The sequence below is a fragment of the Chelonoidis abingdonii genome, chromosome 17 (assembly GCF_003597395.2).
Source record: "Chelonoidis abingdonii isolate Lonesome George chromosome 17, CheloAbing_2.0, whole genome shotgun sequence".
Classification (NCBI taxonomy): domain Eukaryota; kingdom Metazoa; phylum Chordata; order Testudines; family Testudinidae; genus Chelonoidis; species Chelonoidis abingdonii.
In genome coordinates, this window is record NC_133785.1 from 6803214 (window position 1) to 6822149 (window position 18936).

Consider the following 18936-nt stretch of genomic DNA (forward strand, 5'->3'; position numbering starts at 1 on the left):
TTTCCTACCTGTTTTTTAGTCCACGACCTGAAAGCACCATTAAGAATTTTTGCCCCTTGGACTAAATGAGAAGGAGGCTGCTGCCCAGCTTTGTGCAAACCTAAGCAAAGGAAATATTCAATAATATTCAACCATGGTGGCCAATCTTCTATTTAAAATTCTTTATTAAAAAATGTCTAGCTGTGTGCTGAGATGGGAGGTGAGGGGGTGTTTGGAGCCAGCAGGATGTACTCACTGAAACCAAATCATGGCTATAACTTCTATGGTAATAGGGAACGTATTTACCATGCCATAATCCATTCCTCAACCAGCCTCGAGTCTGCTCTGTCCCTGTGCATTATGTCTCCATTTGAGTTTATAGCTGAAGTGAGTTGATTCCCAGTTAGCTCAAATTAGCTATCAAGTTTGTACATGCTAGTCTGGACACTCCACAAACACTGGCCTTAGGACACAAATGTTTGTGGTTTACCTCAGTGCTCAGACTCCCACTGACTTTGGCAGACTTTAAATCAGGCCCTTACCTTGTGTGTCTGCTGCTCTCTTTTATTTCAGTTAGCATTAAATAATACTGGCAACAGTTCTGGTCACTCTGAATAAAAAACCTGGTATCTAAAATACTTCATTAAAGAGAGCTGCCACGGATTGGATGTTTATAACATAACACACTACTTCCATCAGCCAAACAATGTGTCTGTTCTTCTGGCGATAGAAGGTACCCCAAATAATTCTGCTCATTATAGTTTGGTTCATAGCTTAGTCACAAGGAGACCCCCTTGAAGCCCACATTAAGATGAAACTTTGGTCTTACTTATTTAAATTATATCCATTTATTTTATTTATTCAAAAAAATCTCTGTGTGTTTCTCTCTCCAGATGATGCTGTGACAAGAAATTAAGATGAAGAACAAAATAATTACAGTAAATAAAACTTGTGTGGTGTGCGTGCGGTATCTATGTATATAATGTGCCTGTTAACTTTGAAGCAATCCAGTTCAGCAGCTCTTGTGCTCCCAGAAAACTTTACTATTCAGCATCTGTGAAGGTCACATTAACATTACCAAATGACCGGATTCTGGTGCCCTTACAACCAAGTAATTAGCACCTGGCTGCATAAGTAGTTCTATGAAAATCAGTGGAGCACTTGAGAAATGAGGCACTACTCAATCTAAGGTCGGCAGAATTTGGCACTAATCTAGACAAATCATAGGGCATGACTGCAAATCTGGAACTCAGCCGCTCCAGAAAAGCAATACTATCTTACAATGTAGTTGCTCTGTGATACACTGGTGGGACCTCAGCTCTGCCTTCAACTCTGCTGAACTGTTTAGAGGCTTTAGCATAAATAAGAGACAGAGATAAGCTCCTCTCTGCACTACAGAATGTAATAATGCCTTTAAATGATTTGGGGGGGAAATTACTGTATTATAAGATGGCAACCTGACATGGCTGTACTAGTACAGGGGTAGGCAACCTATGGCACGAGTGTCGAAGGTGGCACACGCGATGATTTTCAGTGGCATTCACACTCCCTGGGTCCTGGCCACCGGTCATTTTAATTTAATTTGAAATGAAGCTTCTTAAACATTTTAAAAACCTTATTTACATTACATACAACAATAGTTTAGTTATATATTATAGACTTATAGAAAGAGACCTTCTAAAATCTTTAAAATGTATTACTGGCACGTTAAACCTTAAATTAGAGTGAATAAATGAAGACTCGGCACAGCACTTCTGAAAGGTTGCTGACCCTGTACTAGTAGGTCAGATAGGCCCAAAATCAACAAGAACTTTCCAAATTTGTGTATGTTCTTCTTAACCTACACACCAGCTAAGCACATTTATCTTTACTGTGTGTTGATATCTTAGGTAAAACGCAAAGACTTGATTCTGCTAAATCAAAACCTGGTGATTTTGGCCTCTGTCCATCTTGTGGCTTGCACACCAACGGAAAATAATAGTAACTCTATCCTCACATAACCACAGCTGAGAAAACAGAGCGCATGGAACAGTGGTCTACCTTTGAATGTCTCCAGCAGATGCTTTCCCATATACCAACATGCCGTTTCAAAGTTTGGAAACTGGGTTAGGCTGACAATTTTCAACCGCCTTTCCACTTCGTACGCTCTGTGATACAAAGCAAAAATGCACTTTACGTGTAATGGACTGCAAGCTACATTACAAGTGAAAAGAAAAGTATAGCTCATTGACACATTAGAATGCAAACGTCTTATGGATTTATTTCCCAGATTTGTATTTTTTAATCAACTAGGCTGGAATCAATCCTAAAACACAACATTAAAATAACACAAGTAAAAAAAGAAACAGGAAATTAAGGATGGAAAATGGTCTCATTGCACGATTTGTCTGACCTCAGAACAGATCTTTACTTTACACTTGGTACGGTCCTCAGCTGGGCTGCTAGAAGTCCATATTCAGAAGGGTACACAGTGTGTTGTAAGGTACATCTCCCACATTAACGTAACATATCTCTTTTTTTCTGGTGCCCTCGTGCGTAAATTAAAACAATGTACTGTATATCTACACTGCAACCGAGGAGCATATCTACAGCAAGTGTAGACATACCTAGCTAGCTCATAAACGGATAGCAGTAAAGCCATGCCAGCACAGACTTCACAGCTGGCTGCTACAAGCCCACTCGGAACCCTAGGTAATTACTCGGGCAGCTAGCCCATGTTGAAGTCCATGATGCAACAGCCTCATCGTTATTGAAATGTGAACTAGTTAGATCAGTAGCACAGTTGAGGGTAAATATGGCTAAAGAGCATTTAGCCACTTACTTCTTGTTTGGGGAACACGGAGTTTAGTTTAGCTTAGTTCACCCACTTCTTTTTTTACCATTACACCACTGAGCCTGATTGGAGCTACCCTGGATGCGTCTAAACATGCTACAATTACACTCCACAATTAAAGTGCAGATGTACCCTGAGATACCTTTGCATTTAATTAGATTGAGGGTAAATAATGTCTTGAGGAGTCTAAGTGTAAAACAGTTTTAAGAAGGCAGAAGTGTCCAACTTTTGCATTGCTTTGAATTTGGCCCATAACATACACGGACATTAAGTACACCTCTACCCCGATATAACGCTGTCCTCGGGAGCCAAAAAAACTTACTACGTTATAGGTGAAACCGTGTTATATCAAACTTGCTTTGATAGGCTGGAGTGCACAGCCAGCCCCCCCATAACACTGCTTTAGCGCGTTATAGCCAAATTTGTGTTATATCGGGTCGCGTTATATTGAGGTAGTGGTGTATTAAATATTCAAGCTAATTCTTAGAAGAGAGTATGGCTCAATTCATGGACTTTTTAACCCGTAAAGGAAATCTAAGTTCCTTACAACTAAAATTAGGTCTGAACCAAAATTTCAGATCCCAAATCAACAAATGATTCCAAATACAGAACCTCAATCTGAAATCTAAGTATAGATAAAATTGATAAGGAAAAGCTGAAAACATGGACAAAGTACCTCATCTGCATTTCAACACTTAGGCTATGTAGAAAATGTCCCGCAAATGCTAGGCAGTCTACAGGTGTGAGAGTTGCATAAATCCAACCTGTAAAAGACAGAGAAATAAAGGAGACACTGAGTAAAACCCTGGTAACTTGTTAACAGCATGCTGCTGCAGTCTATGTAGTATCTTACTTCCTGTGTGGCCATCCAGGTCACGGGCCCATTTCAGCCCTTTTAGTGAGCAAGGGTTACGCTGTTGGAGTAAATAGAGTTGCACATGCTTAAATTAGCGTTGAATTAACACCCATTGCTTTCATTGTACATAAGGGCTTGATCCTGTAACATGCCGAGAACCTTCATCTCCCATGGGAGTCTTGCTAATTCACTTGCAGCAAGATCAGAGAGAGAGAGAGAGAGAAAATGTTGCACAGATCATTCAGAGAGCTACTGTTTCACTGTTACTCTGAAAAACAGCAGTAATAGAACAGTACCTGTTTTCAGACCATCAAGTGTAAAAAACCCCAAGTACTGACAACTCTTGATAAGGACTTCAAGCGTGGTGCTATGAACAGGTGTTTTCGAAATACTTATTTTCATACAAAAAGCTACTCCCGCTTGAACCCTCTCACATAGTGGATCCTGTAAACTGTTCAGTGTTTACTCCGCCAGACAGTTTCACATATGGTCATCAGGAAAACGCCTACTTTCCACTTTTTACGGTCAAAGCAAAACTCAAATGTGTAATTAATTCTGACAACACACAGAGAAAGAAATGGGGACACTCTGGATGATGCCTGTAAAGCATGAGTACCAGGATTAATATTAATAATTGTTTGTGTTAATGCAGCACCTAGATATGCCAACTCAAATAGGAGCCCCATTGTACTAGGCACTATATAAAAAGAAAGAGAATCCCTGCCCCAAAGAGATGACTGTCTAAAGGGGGGAGGGGAAACTGAGGCACAGAGAGGCGAAAAGGCACAAACAGATTAGAGGTAGAGCCATGAATATAAACCAGATCTCATGAAACTCAATGCAGTGTCCCATTCACTGGACTATGCTACCTCTCATCAGGCTGCATCTCTATAAAGATACCGGTGCCGAGAATATGGGGGTTGACAGAGCAAAATCTACCATCCCCAATCTTCAGCTAGGGTTTGAATGTATAGTGCAGCACTCCGTATATGGGCTGCCTATGGGCTGGAGTGGAACAACGGCCAGAGACACAGACCCTTAGCTCCTCAGTATCATAGGAAAATAAAGACTCTGAAAAGGACTTAGAAGTCTAAGGGTGTGTCTACACTGCAATAAGAGACCGATGGCAATGGGAGCTGACTCAGGCTAGCAGGGCTTAACATTGCAGTGTAAAGGTTCAGGCTTAGGCTGGCACCTGGCTTCTGAGACGCCATGGGGGAGAAGGTCTCAGAACCAGGGCTCCAGCCATAGGCGCTGACTCCGTGAGTGCTCCAGGGCTGGAGCACCAATGGGGGGACAATGGTGGGTGCTGAGCACCCACCTGCAGCCTCCCATCAGAACCTCCCCCTCCCCACAGTGCCTCCTGCTTGCTGACGGGCCCCGCCAATCAGCACCTCCCCCTCCCTGCTGGCCGCAATCAGCTGTTTCACTACTTGCAGCACGCAGGAGGCTCTGGGGGGTGGAGAAAGGAGCGAAGATGTGGAGTGCTCGGGGGAGGGGGCGGAACTGGGCGGGAAGAGGTGGGGCAGGGTGGGACCTTGGGGGAGAGGTAGAGTAGGGGCGGTCTCCTGTGGTATAGTTTCTAATGCTTTGTCCAGTCCCATTTTAAATGTCTTCCATCACTGCCTTTGGCAGGCTTTTCAACAGATTGATAGATTTCATCCTTAGAAAAATGTTCCTGATGTTCAGACAAAACAGTCCTTTGCTTAACTCAATCCAACTTCTCTTAGATCATCCTAAATAATTCCTCTCTCTCTCTCCCGGGAGTTTACTCCTTTTAAATACTGGTACAGTACAATATTCTTTGGCCAGAGTCTGCTTTCCTTTGCACCTCCATAGCACTAGGGAAGTCAACACTACAGAACTGGTCAAAATTTTCCAAACTTCACAGGAGGGACTGCATGCCCCAGGGAGGTTCTGCTTCTCTACCTTCACTCTTGATTCAGAAAAGCATGTAGAAGTGCTACCTCAAATCAGTGTGTTTTCCCAGATGGTCCAGTGGTTAGCAGGGCCGGCTCCAGGTGCCAGCTTCCCAAGCAGGTGCTTGGGGCAGCAATCTGCAAGGGGTGGCAGTCCCTGTGTTTTTGCCCCCAAGCAGTGCGTGGAATTGCCGCAGCGGACGGCGGAAGCAGTCCATGTGCCGTTAGGGCGGTTTGCTTTTCCGCGGTGGCGATTCGGTGGCAGCTTCTATATCCAGCTGTCCGCGGCAGCGCAGCTTCTGTCTTCAGCCGCCATGGAAACACGGGAGCCGCCCTAATGGCACCTGGACTGCCCCCACCCTCCACAGCGGCAATTCGGCGCACTGCTTGGGGCGGCAAAAACAGTAGAGCTGGCCCTGGTGGTTAGCATGCTAGACATAAATTTAGGAGACCCAGGTTCAATTCCCAGCCCTGCCAAAAACTCTGTGTGTGAGACCCTGGGAGAATCATGTAGCTGTTATGTCTCAGCCCTTTATTGGGAAAATACTTGTCTACCTCACAGGGGTGTTGAGAGGATAAATACTCTATAGATCATAAGGTGCTCAGACCCTATGGTAAAGGAGGCTAAACAAATACCTAAAATAGACAGATTTCCTGCACTGAGGCCTCTATTAATTCTTTCTCCCTCCCCATCCTTTTGGCACGGAAAATAGAGAGGAACATGGAGCTCGGTTAGAGCAGAATGTTCGTTGCACATCACTGAAATGACAGACAAGTAATAGGGATCTCTGGTTTAAATTACAATAGTATCTGCTGTACAGCATGCACCATTTAAATGACAATAAAGCAAGGCACACAGAATCTGTGCTTCATCTGATGAGGTCAATTGAGTAAGTACATGAAATACCATTTATTCCCCAGAGAAGAGAATAATTTATAATTAGGCAAAGCTTGCACGCACAGAGCAGCACTTATTTTTAATATTTCAGGGAATCCTCTACACAGATTACACAGATCACCTTTAGCAACCTACTCACCTGATGGGATAAAGAGCGTTTGTCCTTGCTTAACTGTGCATTTATAACATTTATCCACTTGGTCTGCAAAAAACATCTCACTGTGATTTGCTGCTGACTGCCAGCGTTCATACAGGGAAATGTTTGCAGAGGCCGGTTTGATGAGATAAAATATCTTTTCTCCCTGAATCGAAAAAAAAAAATGCAGTTAGCGACAAACATCCAAACCAAATGAAACCGCAACAGAGTGGCTGTTGGACCACATATTTTAATACTATTTAAATAAGGTTTGCTAGATGATTTTGGATAGACTCCTGGTATAGAAACATAACAGAAAATGGGATTACATATAGTCTAAGAATGTTTTTTAAAAAGGATCATGTGTTTATATATAAACCTTTACAAAATTTGTTTCTAGTAGATAATTGCTCAGACTTTGGGATCGTATTAGTAACAGATGGAAAAGACCTACTGTATCAGAGTAACAGCAGAATATAATAATATTTAGCATTTATAAATACATTTAAATTTAGAAAGTACTGCATAAACATTAACTAATTAATCCTTAAATTAGAGTTCTCTGAAAGAGAAGATTTAGACAACTTATACATCCTTGGTGTAAACTGGCACAGCACCGACTAATGAGGGTGACTAAAAGCCATGTAGAGTTGGACCTTGCAAAAGGAATTAAAACCAATAGTAAAAGGTTCTATAGCCATATAAATAAGAAGAAAACGAAGAAAGAAGAAGTGGGACCGCTAAACACTGAGGATGGAATGGAGGTTAAGAATAACCTAGGCATGGCCCAATATCTAAATAAATACTTTGCCTCAGTCTTTAATAAAGGTAGTGAGGAGCTTAGGGATAATGGAAGGATGACAAATGGAAATGAGGATGTGGAGGTAGATATTACCACATCTGAGGTAGAAGCCAAACTTGAACAGCTTAATGGGACAAAATGGGAAGGCCCAGATAATCTTCATCCAAGAATATTAAAGGAACTGGCACATGAAATTGCAGGCCCATTAGCAAGAATTTTTAATGAATCGGTAAACTCAGGGGTTATACCGTACGACTGGAGAATTGCTAACATAGTTCCTATCTTTAAGAAAGGGAAAAAGAGTGATCCAAGTAACTATAGGCTGTTAGTTTGACATCTGTAGTATGTAAGGTCTCGGAAAAATTTTTGAAGGAGAAAGTAGTTAAGGACATTGAGGTTAATGGTAATTGGGACAAATTACAACATGGTTTTACAAAAGGTAGATCGTGCCAAACCAACCTGATCTCCTTCTTTGAGAAGGTGACAGATTATTTAGACAAAGGAAATGCAGTAGATCTAATTTACCTCGATTTCATAAGCATTTGACATGGTTCCCATGGGATTATTAGTTAAATTTGGAAACAGGATGATCAATATGAAATTGGATAAGGTGGATAAGGACTGTTAAAGGGAGACTTAACAATGGGGTCATTACTGAAGCAGTGAACTGTCAGGCTGGGAAGGTGTTATAGTGGAGTTCTCAAGGATCAGTTTTGGAACCAATCTTATTTAACCTTTTATTATCTGGACCTTGGCACAAAAGCAGGAATGTGCTAATAAGTTTGCGGATGAACCACAAAGCTGGGAGGTATTGCTAACACAGAGAAGGCCGGGATATCAATTACAGGAAGATCTGGATTGACCTTGTAAACTGGGTAAAAGTAAATAGGATGAATTCTAATAGGAAAGTACAAGGTCATTGCATTTAGGGATTAATAACAAGAAGTTTTAGTTATAATTGGGGACACATCAGTGAAGCTAATAGAGGAGGCGAAGGAACCTTGGAGTATTCGCCGTTTGATCACCAGGAGTGACTTATGATGCCACCCAATGTGTAGGTTGCTTAAAAAGCTAATGCAGTTTAGGACGCATCAGGCGAGGTATTCCAGCAAAGATAAGGGGTGGTGTTAGTACCGTATATAAAGGCACTTAGGTGAGACCCTCATCTGGAATATACTGTGTGCAGTTCTGGTCTCCCATGTTTGAAGATAAGGATGAATTCAAACTGAACAGGTTCAAGATGGGCTACTATGGATGATCCGAGGAAATGGAAAACCTGTCTTATTGAAAGGGATCAAGAGCTTGGCTTGTTTAGCCTAGCCAAAAAAAGTTGAGGGGGATATGCTTATCTCTTTTGCATAAATATATGCAAGAGGACATTAATAATAGGGAGGAGAGGAATTATTTAGCTTCAGTACCTTAATGTTAGAAACAGAACAAATGGTATAAACCTGGACACTTAGGGTTTAGACGTGAACATTAGAACAAAGGTTTCTAACATTAGGAAGCAGTGAAGTTCTGGAAAGCTTTCAAGGGGAGTTGTGGGGCAAAAGACCATTATCTGGCTTTAGCTAAGCTGATAAGGTTTTATGGAAGGGATGATATCATAGGATAAGCTTAATTTTTGACAAATGATCTTTGATTATCAGCAAGGTTAAGTTGCCCAGTGGTCTGTGATGGGATGTTAGATTGGATGGGATCTGAGTTTACTACAAGAATTCTTTCCTGTAGTGCTGGCTGGTGAGTCTTGCCCACATGTTCAGGTATTAGCTGATGCCATATTTGGGGTCGGGGAAGGAATTTTCCTCCAGGGCAGTTGGCACGAGGCCCTGAGGTTTTTCGCCTTTCCTCTGCAGTGTGGGGCTGGGTCACTTTGCTGGCGGATTCTCCCGCAGCTTGACGCTTCAAACCACAATTTGAAGACTTCTAATAACTCGACATAGGTTAGGGGTTTGTTATAGAGTGGATGGGTAGGTCTGTGGCCTGCTTTGTGCAGAGGTCAAGACTAGTGAATATATATTGTGTCCCTTCTGACCTTGAAGTCTAATGAGTCTATAATGGCGCTACACTGATTTACATCAGTTGAGGACCTGGCCCTATATTATTACAGTGACACTTTTATCTTAGCCAAAGGCTCAGAATATGTGATGATGGTCTAAGAATTGAACTGGTTATTAATGGAAGTACAATGTAACTCCTTACTTTCAGCACGTGGGTACCAAGCGATGCCCTCCAGAGTCATGTGGAAATCTGTGTAGTGTCCTTCACGCATATCAGGAGTACTTGGTCACTTTTGGTTTTGCCAGCAGAGCATCATCAGGCCAATAATTCTCCCCCAAGACAGCTTTTAATTTGATGTCTGGTGTTCTACAAACTGGACATTCTTAACAGAGGGATTAAAAACCTTTTTAATTGATCAAAATACCATCACATTACAGAAAGAAGGGCTGGATTGATCTGTTACATCAATCTGAATCTAGAGTAACTCCATACCTTATCAATGGAGTTATTCTGATTTAGAGCAAAGTAATTAAGTCAAGAATCTGATCAGGAATATTTCAGGACTAAGGCACTATACTTTTACAGAAGAGTCCTGTTGCACCGAACTAGACTAACAGACCAATGCACATGCATCTGACAAAGTGGGTATTCACCCATGAAAACTCATGCTCCAATATGTCTGTTAGTCTATAAGGTGCCACAGGACTCTTTGCTGCTTTTACAGATCCAGACTAACACGGCTACCCCTCTGATACTATACTTTTACAATAAGCTGAAAAATGTTCACAAGCACAAGTTGGTGGGGTTTAAATCTCTTCATGAAACATGCTGATCCTTTTCTGATCTGTGAACTTGTGCTGTTGACATTATTAATGTTGTTTAATTAGCTCCCGGTTTACAGTAACAATACTGTGATGTTCAGGTTTAGCGATCGTATGGTGGCATACAGTGGATGTGTTACTTTTTGATGTCCCGGCTAGGAGGAGTCCTGGTGGACTGAGAAATCACTCCTTTTCTTTGCAAAGTGAGCTGGCCATTCTTAATATAATTAATGAGGGCTTGAGCCAGTTCTGGTCTCAGCGATGTCTCAGAAACTTCAAATGAGGAGAAAGTGTTATTTGGGGAGATCATCCAAGCATATTCAATCACAAGTTGACATGAAGAACTGAAAAAGTGACTATGTAGTGCTGGAACTAAATTAACCTTTTACTTAAACCAGGTCAATACTTAGAACAAATATCTGTTTTTCCAACACAGGGCACTCTAAAAATGTCACTTAAATGAGAGTATCTGAACATCAATCTAAAATTATATGCTCCCATTTGCCAGGCGTGTATCATTTCTGCTCACCGTCAGAGCCTGTAACATAGTTCCAGTTAAAATGGCTGGGAAAGATGGAGTTTGAGATTCAATTAAAACGTCACTGTCTTTGTTAAGAAATAAAATATTTGGTAGTTGATGTCTAAATCATCAGCATATGAGTGATGGCTCCAGCAATCCTGAGAATAAAAGACCTCTCATCATTGTTGTCTCTTACAAGTGGAAAGCTGTAAAATCCCTATTGAAAATACTTGTAATTATTGAACTCTGAAATTACTTTAGATTCTTTATGTGGAAACAAACTTAAATCACTAAAACAATAAATACAAGAAAGCATGGGCGAGAAAGCTCTGGATATTAAAAGAAATGAACCTGCAATTATCTTTCAGCCTTTTTCTACTCTGTGTTAATTATTATTGTTTTTTTTTCTTTTCAGCAAGATGGAATGTTCTTCTAAAATCATAACTGTTTATTTTTCTGCTGGAGCTCATCATTTTCTCTGTAGAGATGTGGTCTTTATAAAGGGTCCTTTCCCCCAGTGACATTTTCTTTATACGTGTCTAGATTACCCAGAAGGATTACAAGGCAAATCTAAAGAATTCATATGGCTGCATAAGGTGCAGGATAGCATAAATTCATCTCCCTCACTGAAGCTAATCCTGGGGTATAATCTCACTCCATGTCCTGAAAATGGTTGTATAAACCAAAAAAAACCAAAAACAGTAATTTGTACTTTCAGGTATGGAGGGAACTCTTGAGAGCCTGAAACACAACATGAAACACAGTGCAGAATGGGAGATTCCCCACCTCCGAGGTTTATAAAACTGAAATTCATTCAATCACTAAATTTTGCAGCTAGCTTCAAATCAGTACTATAGCAGGAACACATATTCAGGGACAACTAACAAACATCTGTGCTCAAGTCAGTGTCACTGTCACATAAGGATGGACCTGGAGTCAAAGAGGTAACAGATTACCTGCAAACACTGAAGCAGAGACATTCACACCCTCCACAAAACCCCCAGACTATATTCACTTTAACCCTGTTCTCATCAAACCCTGAACTAAATTAAACCAGAATAACTCCGATGTATATTGTTTAATCCGTTTGGAGTTGCACTGAATTTGTACCTGTGTACTGAAATCAGAATTGACAGGTGCCTTTACCAAACATCTATCAAACATCACCATTTTAGTACTGTGCTCTTGGAGACACTCACAGAAGTATAATAAAGGAAAACAGATTGAGGGTAAAATTTTCAGAAATGCCAACATGACTAAGGAGTCCAAGTTCCACTGACTCTCAGGTGCTACGGATAATTTTATTTTACAGCAGATTTCCAAAAACCATTTGCCCCTTTTTCTTCTGGCTTTGTTAATTTAAAAAAAACATAAATCGTTTCAGAAACAAGCTTGGAAAATGAGACTTCCCCCACCCCTTCATCCCTTGAGAAGTTCATGTGGAGGACTTGGTTAATCTATACATCTCTCTACAGTTTCATTGTGCCTTTGCCTCATCTCTTTTTTTGGCATCCTGCCAATATTTGACTTGTTTCATATAAGTATCCAATGTGATGTCAGAAATGCATCAAGACTGACGGTCCACTGCCTCATGTCTTGTGTAGCCATGTGCAAAGTGGCTGTGTGACGCGACTGTTTTTATCTGGTAGCATGTTATGGTCTAAGGCTTTGTCTACATGGGAAAAAAAATTGGTATAACTGAAGGTTTGAATAAGCTATCATTACATCAGTATAACTCTCCAGGTCATTTTCAGTTTAGCTTACGTCACTTGGGAAGGAGCTTAAGCGACGCTGAAAAAAGCCACTAGTATACTAGAAGAGTGTCCACGTGGGGAGTTATAACAGCATAACTATATCTCATTGGTATAACTGGTAAAACTTTCCCATGTAGACATGCCCTAACTGACCACACAAGGGGTAAGGCAGTGGAGAATCAGACCCACTGTGAAATCAGTATGCTGAGGCCACAGCACCTCCTCCTGCAGAGAAACCTGTGGGAGAGGCCAGAAGGGACTCAAATCTCATGGAGCTTTTAGGACACCATACTCCACAGAGGGTGTGGTTCCAGGGTACATGGAGTGGACTGGTCAATTATTTCCTCTTACCTTGTATCTGAAAATTCCAAGTTAGTTACATTGAGAACTCTTTTCCTGTTGGTACTGTAGTAGTAATCAACGAACTCCTTCAGTTTCATCTTACAGTCTTTCTGTTTGGTGACATCAGTGACATCAACACTTCTTTCTGGTCCTAAGAAATTAATGCCAAAAGAAAATGGGAGTTTGAGATCACTAGGAATGCAGGATTGGACCCATTATGTACAATGAGTGGGTGAACTAAAGTTTCTAGAAGCACTTTAACTTCTGCATTTCCCAACTGTTTCATGTTTACCAGTGTAATCTTAAGGTTATATTAACAATAACTTTTGTTTTGTACTTATCTCCTCTGAGCTTTTCATTTTAAAAGATTTTATCTGAAAAAGATTAGTGTTAGGTTAGTTTTAATCTCTCTACTTATTTTATTGTGGAATTTCCACAGTAGCATAATCAAAATCATATGGAAATTCACAATGAAATAGCTCTGCAAAACCAACCCTATGTGATTAACTAACATTTACATTTTCCTGTCGTACTGTATATTACAAGGACAATAGGGATATTATACAGCACAAGTGATTTTCCAATTGTTTCTTATTCTCATTATTTTTCTAATAAATTTTCAATTTGGCAAACGGAAATAAATGTTAGCTATCAACGAAGATCAGCCACCTAGCTCTTTTAGGTGCACCTAAAAGAGTCTTAACTTGTCTGGTTTATTTTGTTAAAACTACCAAAAAATTCATCTTTTCCCAAACACAGAAAACAAGTCCCCAGAATCTCCATTCTGCATTTCATCTAAAAAAACCTGGACCTGATTCAGAACTCCAGTGATAACGGTAACCAAGAGTAACTCGATGGAGGCTGGTGGAGCTACAACAGGGTAAAAATGGTGTATGTGCAGGAAGAATCAGGCCCAGGAGCTCTAACAATCCTTAATGAGTGCCCATTTTTAAGCCAAAAAGTTACCATTTTCTCTAGTCTGCTGTCCTGAAAAGCGACCCTACTGTTCTATATTTCAGAGGAGTTTACATGTGTAGCCTTAATTTTCTCTCCCAATATCTCTGTTTATAGCTTTCACATTGGGGCAGATATAGAATAAATCAGTTCTTTAGTCACAACATGGCTTTTAGTGGATAATGCCAGCACAATAACAACTTGTCTGGCTCTTTAGTTTGCACAAATGACTTTCTCCTCCGCTGCTTCTTAAATAGACTCTTCTATGGCTTATGGATAACCTTAGAAACAATGGGCTAAATTCCTCTCTGGTATAACCCCATCAAAGCCAAATTACATTAATGTTACACCAGAAATTTGTTTTGTCCCATTCTCTATAGAAACCAGTTCCAGCTTGCACATTAAATAGCCTGTGTTCCTCTACTCTTTGGCTTTTTATTAGAGAGCTTTTTGTATGTAGGGAGGGTGGATTGTTTTATCTAGAGGCTGGGAGAAAGCCAGCAGATGCTAAGGAGCACTCAGGTCAAACAATAAAATCTGCTAAGGACAGCAGATGGACAAGTAAAAATATGCTTCCAGTAGACTAGAGAGAATGGAAATTACAGTAAACTAAAGGCTATTTTAATACACTGTTGTCTGTGCAACTATCTCACTGTACACAACCATTACAACTATGGACACGTTATGGGAAGAGGGTGTGTGGGTGGGGAGAGACAGCAAAAATGAAGAAACACCAAGGGCCAATAGCAGTACATGTTAATACACTAGTTGGCAGCTAACTGATTATAGTGGAGAAGGGGCAGATTTTGCAGTATTGATAAGGTGTGATGGAGGTACAGAGTCATGGCAGAGGAGAGGAGGGAAAGGCAGTAAGTGTTGTAGCAGAGGGACTGGGTGAGGCGGAAGGGCAGACAAGAGTCTGGAGGCAGATGGAGGAATGAGGGCCTTGAAGGCAAGAAGAACAGATTTTGCAGTGGTTACAGAGCTCCTTCAGGACGGCTCCACGTGATCACTCTGAGGTGGGTGCTGAAGAGTTCTGAACAGGCTGGAGTCTGGAGAGAACTTGAAGAAGTCAACCAGATGACCAGGAAAGTGATACAGCAGAATAATATCACCAAATTAATGCAAATGATCATGAGCAATAGAAACCACAAAAAGCCTAACAATACTGACTGCTATAAAATCTAAACTGAGCAAGCTAGAATGCCTTGTATGGACAGAGGACTTCAGTATAGCTGTATGTCTGATACATGGTAAGACGGTAGTAGTCAGCTAGAACTGGGCTGTCAAATGATTAAAAAATTGCCATTTTAATTGCATTGTTAAACAATAACAGATTATTTAATTAATTATAAATATTTTGGTGTTTTCCTACATTTTCAAATATATTGATTTCAGTTACAACACAGACTTACAAAGTGTACACTGTTCACATTATGTTATCATTTTTATTACAAATATTTGCACTGCAAAAAAGAAAACAAAAGGTAGTACAATCTACAAGTCAAAGCATGAAGGGGCATACAAATGTATAACAAATCTGGCACGTAAATACCTTGAACACCGGCTACAACAGTGCCATGCAAACTTCAGTTCTCACTTTCAGATGACATTGTAAATAAGAAGCGGGCAGCATTATCTCCCGGAAATGTAAACAAACTTGTTTGTCTTAGTGATTGGCTGAACAAGAAGTAGGACTGAGTGGACTTACAAGCTCTAAAGTTTTACATTGTTTTGGTTTTGAGTGCAGTTCTGTAAAAAAATAATTCTACATTTGTAAGTCGCACTTTCACAATAGAGACTGCACTACAGTACTTGTATGAAGTGAATTGAAAAAGACTGTTTCTTTTTTATTTTTTTACAGTGCAAATATTTGTAATAAAAATAATATAAAGTGAGCACTCTACACTTTGTATTCTACATTGTAACTGAAATCAATATATTTGAAATTGTAGAAAAACATCCAAAAATATTTTTAACAATGCAATTAAAACTGCAATTAATTGCAATTAATTTTTTTAATCAAGTTAATTTGTTTTGAGTTAATCGCATGAGTTAACTGCAATTAATTGAAAGCCCTAGTTAACACATGGTTTGGAGAACCAATTTCTCAATATCATGACGACTGCTTCTTGGAAAAGAGTGCTCTGCAGTGCAACAGAAAAGAAAAGCCTTGCTCTCACTCTCTCCAACACAGGATTTGCCCAGGAAATAATTGTGGTTTAACGAGTAATTAAAAGCTACTGCTGTGTAATGAAGTTTGGGAGCCTTGCAGTGGGAAAGATGACAACAACATTTTACATTTAGCGCAGTTCTAATTTTTAAACAAAATGTTTTGCAAACTAACACACCACTTAAATGCAGCCAATTCTGGACGGAGGGTGACAGCCAACCAGCACACAGAACTGCACTACAGTGGGAAGAGAAATTCACTGAGCAAACTCTTACCATCATTTTACAGAAAGTGCCACAGAATCTCTAGGGCCAGCCTCCTCATACCTTGTGAGGTCACTTCGCCTGCACAAAATGGTTGTAAAATGCTACCCAATCCCAATGGAAGTATTTCACACCCACTTTGCACAGGTACGAATGGCTGCACAAGAAGTAAAGCAATGTAGAATCAGGCCCTTAAGGACAGAACCTTGACCCTACCGAGCATCCTTTTCACTACTTCAGTAGCACAAAGCAACCTTAAAGTTGGCCTAATTGTGCAGCTCGGGGATCCCTAGGGGCAGGCGGTGTGCCAGTTTGTTGAGGGGAGCATGACCAGAGCTTGCTGCATTCCAGCAATCCCCAGATACTGCATCAGCCATTTGGGCCACTATAGGTTGCAGGAAAACAGAGAAGCCTTCGGCGGTTGCTATAGCTTATGCGAAAAGGCCAAACTGGATCCCAGGGTCCTGGAAATCTGAGGAGTACACAGGTGGCACAGAGACACCATTGCCCCTCCCCACAGGGTCATGCACCAAACGCAGCTCAGCCAGACCCGAACATCAGGGCCAGCATGTTTATGCAGGTCAGACGAGATCTTGATTTCTAAAGAGGACCTGTGTTTGTCCCCTTTTTCCGTCTTGAGGACATTTAAGAAGGCCTGAAATTATTTTATCATCATTTCCCCCTCATTTGTTTTTTATTGACAAATGCCAGTGATATTATGGGCCTAATCCTCAAATGGCATAAATGGGATTAGCTCCACTGACACAGATTTACTCCTGCTGAGGATCTGGCCCATCAAATCTCACCTTCCCTCAGAGAAGCAGATGATGAGAGTGGGGAGGGAGGGGGAATCACTCAAAGAATTCTTCCCCCAAGCATTTATCAGGAGCTTCATTTAAATAAGTAACAAAAACCAAAGAGTCCTGATTCTCTGCTTGTTTACTCCAGTTTTACACAGATGCAACGGTGCTGATTTTGTACAATGGGGGTAGAGAGAAGAGGAGAGAAGGAGCAGCCACGGACTAGTCATCCTTTGATCTGGCCATCAGAGCTGGCTGAGCATTCAGGGAGGAGTACCTCTGATCCTGGGAAATCAGCAGCTGTGTGAGCACCTGGCTGTGCAGCTCTGCCCTTGACAGGGCAAGGCTGAAATGGCATGGCTGAAAGCAGCAGCAAACAAATATTACACCACTTTCTAGACAAATACGTACCGACGTAGTTTTCAACATCACTGACGTAGAATGTAGGTGCGGGTACTGCTAAGCCCAAGCCATCCTTCTTCGGAACCAGGATAGGTTCTGTGAATCCATTTTCTTCCAAGTACTCTGTTGTTAGCTGGCTTCCTGTCACTTTGACTACCACATCTTCAGCACTAGAAACACAAACACAGATACTGTGCTAAGATATTTCACATCCAAATTCAGCATCTTTTTTATTTCTTTATTGAAAGGATAAGCACACAATTAATACAAGTTGCTGTAAGCAATAAGATGCCACTGATAACTTATCCCTTGTATCTCTTGCTTTGTTTAATCAGATGGCTTGATATTTTTGAAGCAATACAAAACAATGTCCTTGGTTTCTACTTATATTGACAAAATGCTGGGATTTTCAAAGAAGCATATGGTAGTTAGGTGCCCGGATCCCACTGAAACACAATGGAAACTGAACACTTAACTCCCTTTAATGTGAATTTTGCTATTGGAAACTATAAACAATACGAAAGAAGTCATGGTTCTACTGAAGTCAGCGTGTCAAATAAAACTAGATATGAATTTTGTATGCTGGATCTTATGACTGCCAGTTTAATATCTCATCCCATTATATATATAAGTACATGTATTCAAAGACAGTCAAAAGCACATTCTTTCAACAGCAAGTAGCTGTGTGTGTTTTCTCTCTCTCTCTCTCTCTCTCTCACACACACACTTACTTGTTTTGTTTATCCAACAATTCTAACTTACAACTTTTCCCTGATAAATTTAATAGACAAATTCTTCTTTCAGTTCCAGGCAAGGGTATAATTGTGCCCAGTAATTGTAGTCAGTTATTCACTGGTCACAAAAGGTAAGACTTTGTATGTTGCCACTAAAATTATTATATTTCTTTTCTTATTAAGGGCATGATCTGGAAAGTTCCCAAGTACCCAAAAATTCCACTGTCTTGAATAAGAGTTGAAAGTGCTCAGGGCATCTGAGAATCAGGTCAAAAACCTGGATCTACAAGAAGAGGAGTCCAAACCAGGAATAGTAATAAATCTTGAAGACTTTTGGCAATTAATTCATAACTGCTAGAAACTGGAAGCCTGGATCGCCACTCCTAGCACTTTGTGTAGTCATTCACACCTTTTCAAGCAGCGTGTTAAATGCTACCATTCTAACTGAATAGCATTTTACACCAATGCTGAATAGACTTAAGTGACTACACAAGCTGCAAGGTAGTGAAGAATCAGGCCTCTTTGTGACTAGATAGCTAACTGCATTCCACTGAACTCTATTCAAATTCACATTTGATTGCAACACTCCAATTATATGCATAAGACTGAAATAGTAAATCAATTTATTGCAAAAGATGTGAAGCATGCTTAAATATTCTGGAATAAATTCATGTGCCTAAACTGCTGAAAACATCAAAGGTAACACTTTGTGTTAATGAACCAATTTCAATCGGTGTAGAGAACAGTCA

General features: G+C 40.5%; 1 protein-coding gene across 1 annotated transcript in view; it reads right to left on the reverse strand.

Annotated features, from left to right (window-relative positions):
• Positions 1-18936, reverse strand: part of PHF2 (PHD finger protein 2) — a 148225-nt gene that overhangs the window by 38017 nt on the left and 91272 nt on the right. Inside the window, 8 exon segments of the mRNA XM_032799599.2 lie at positions 9-100; positions 2020-2126; positions 3489-3576; positions 6625-6787; positions 9626-9702; positions 9705-9790; positions 12850-13012; positions 17463-17623. Of these exon segments, the coding sequence (XP_032655490.1) occupies positions 9-100; positions 2020-2126; positions 3489-3576; positions 6625-6787; positions 9626-9702; positions 9705-9790; positions 12850-13012; positions 17463-17623 (937 nt within the window).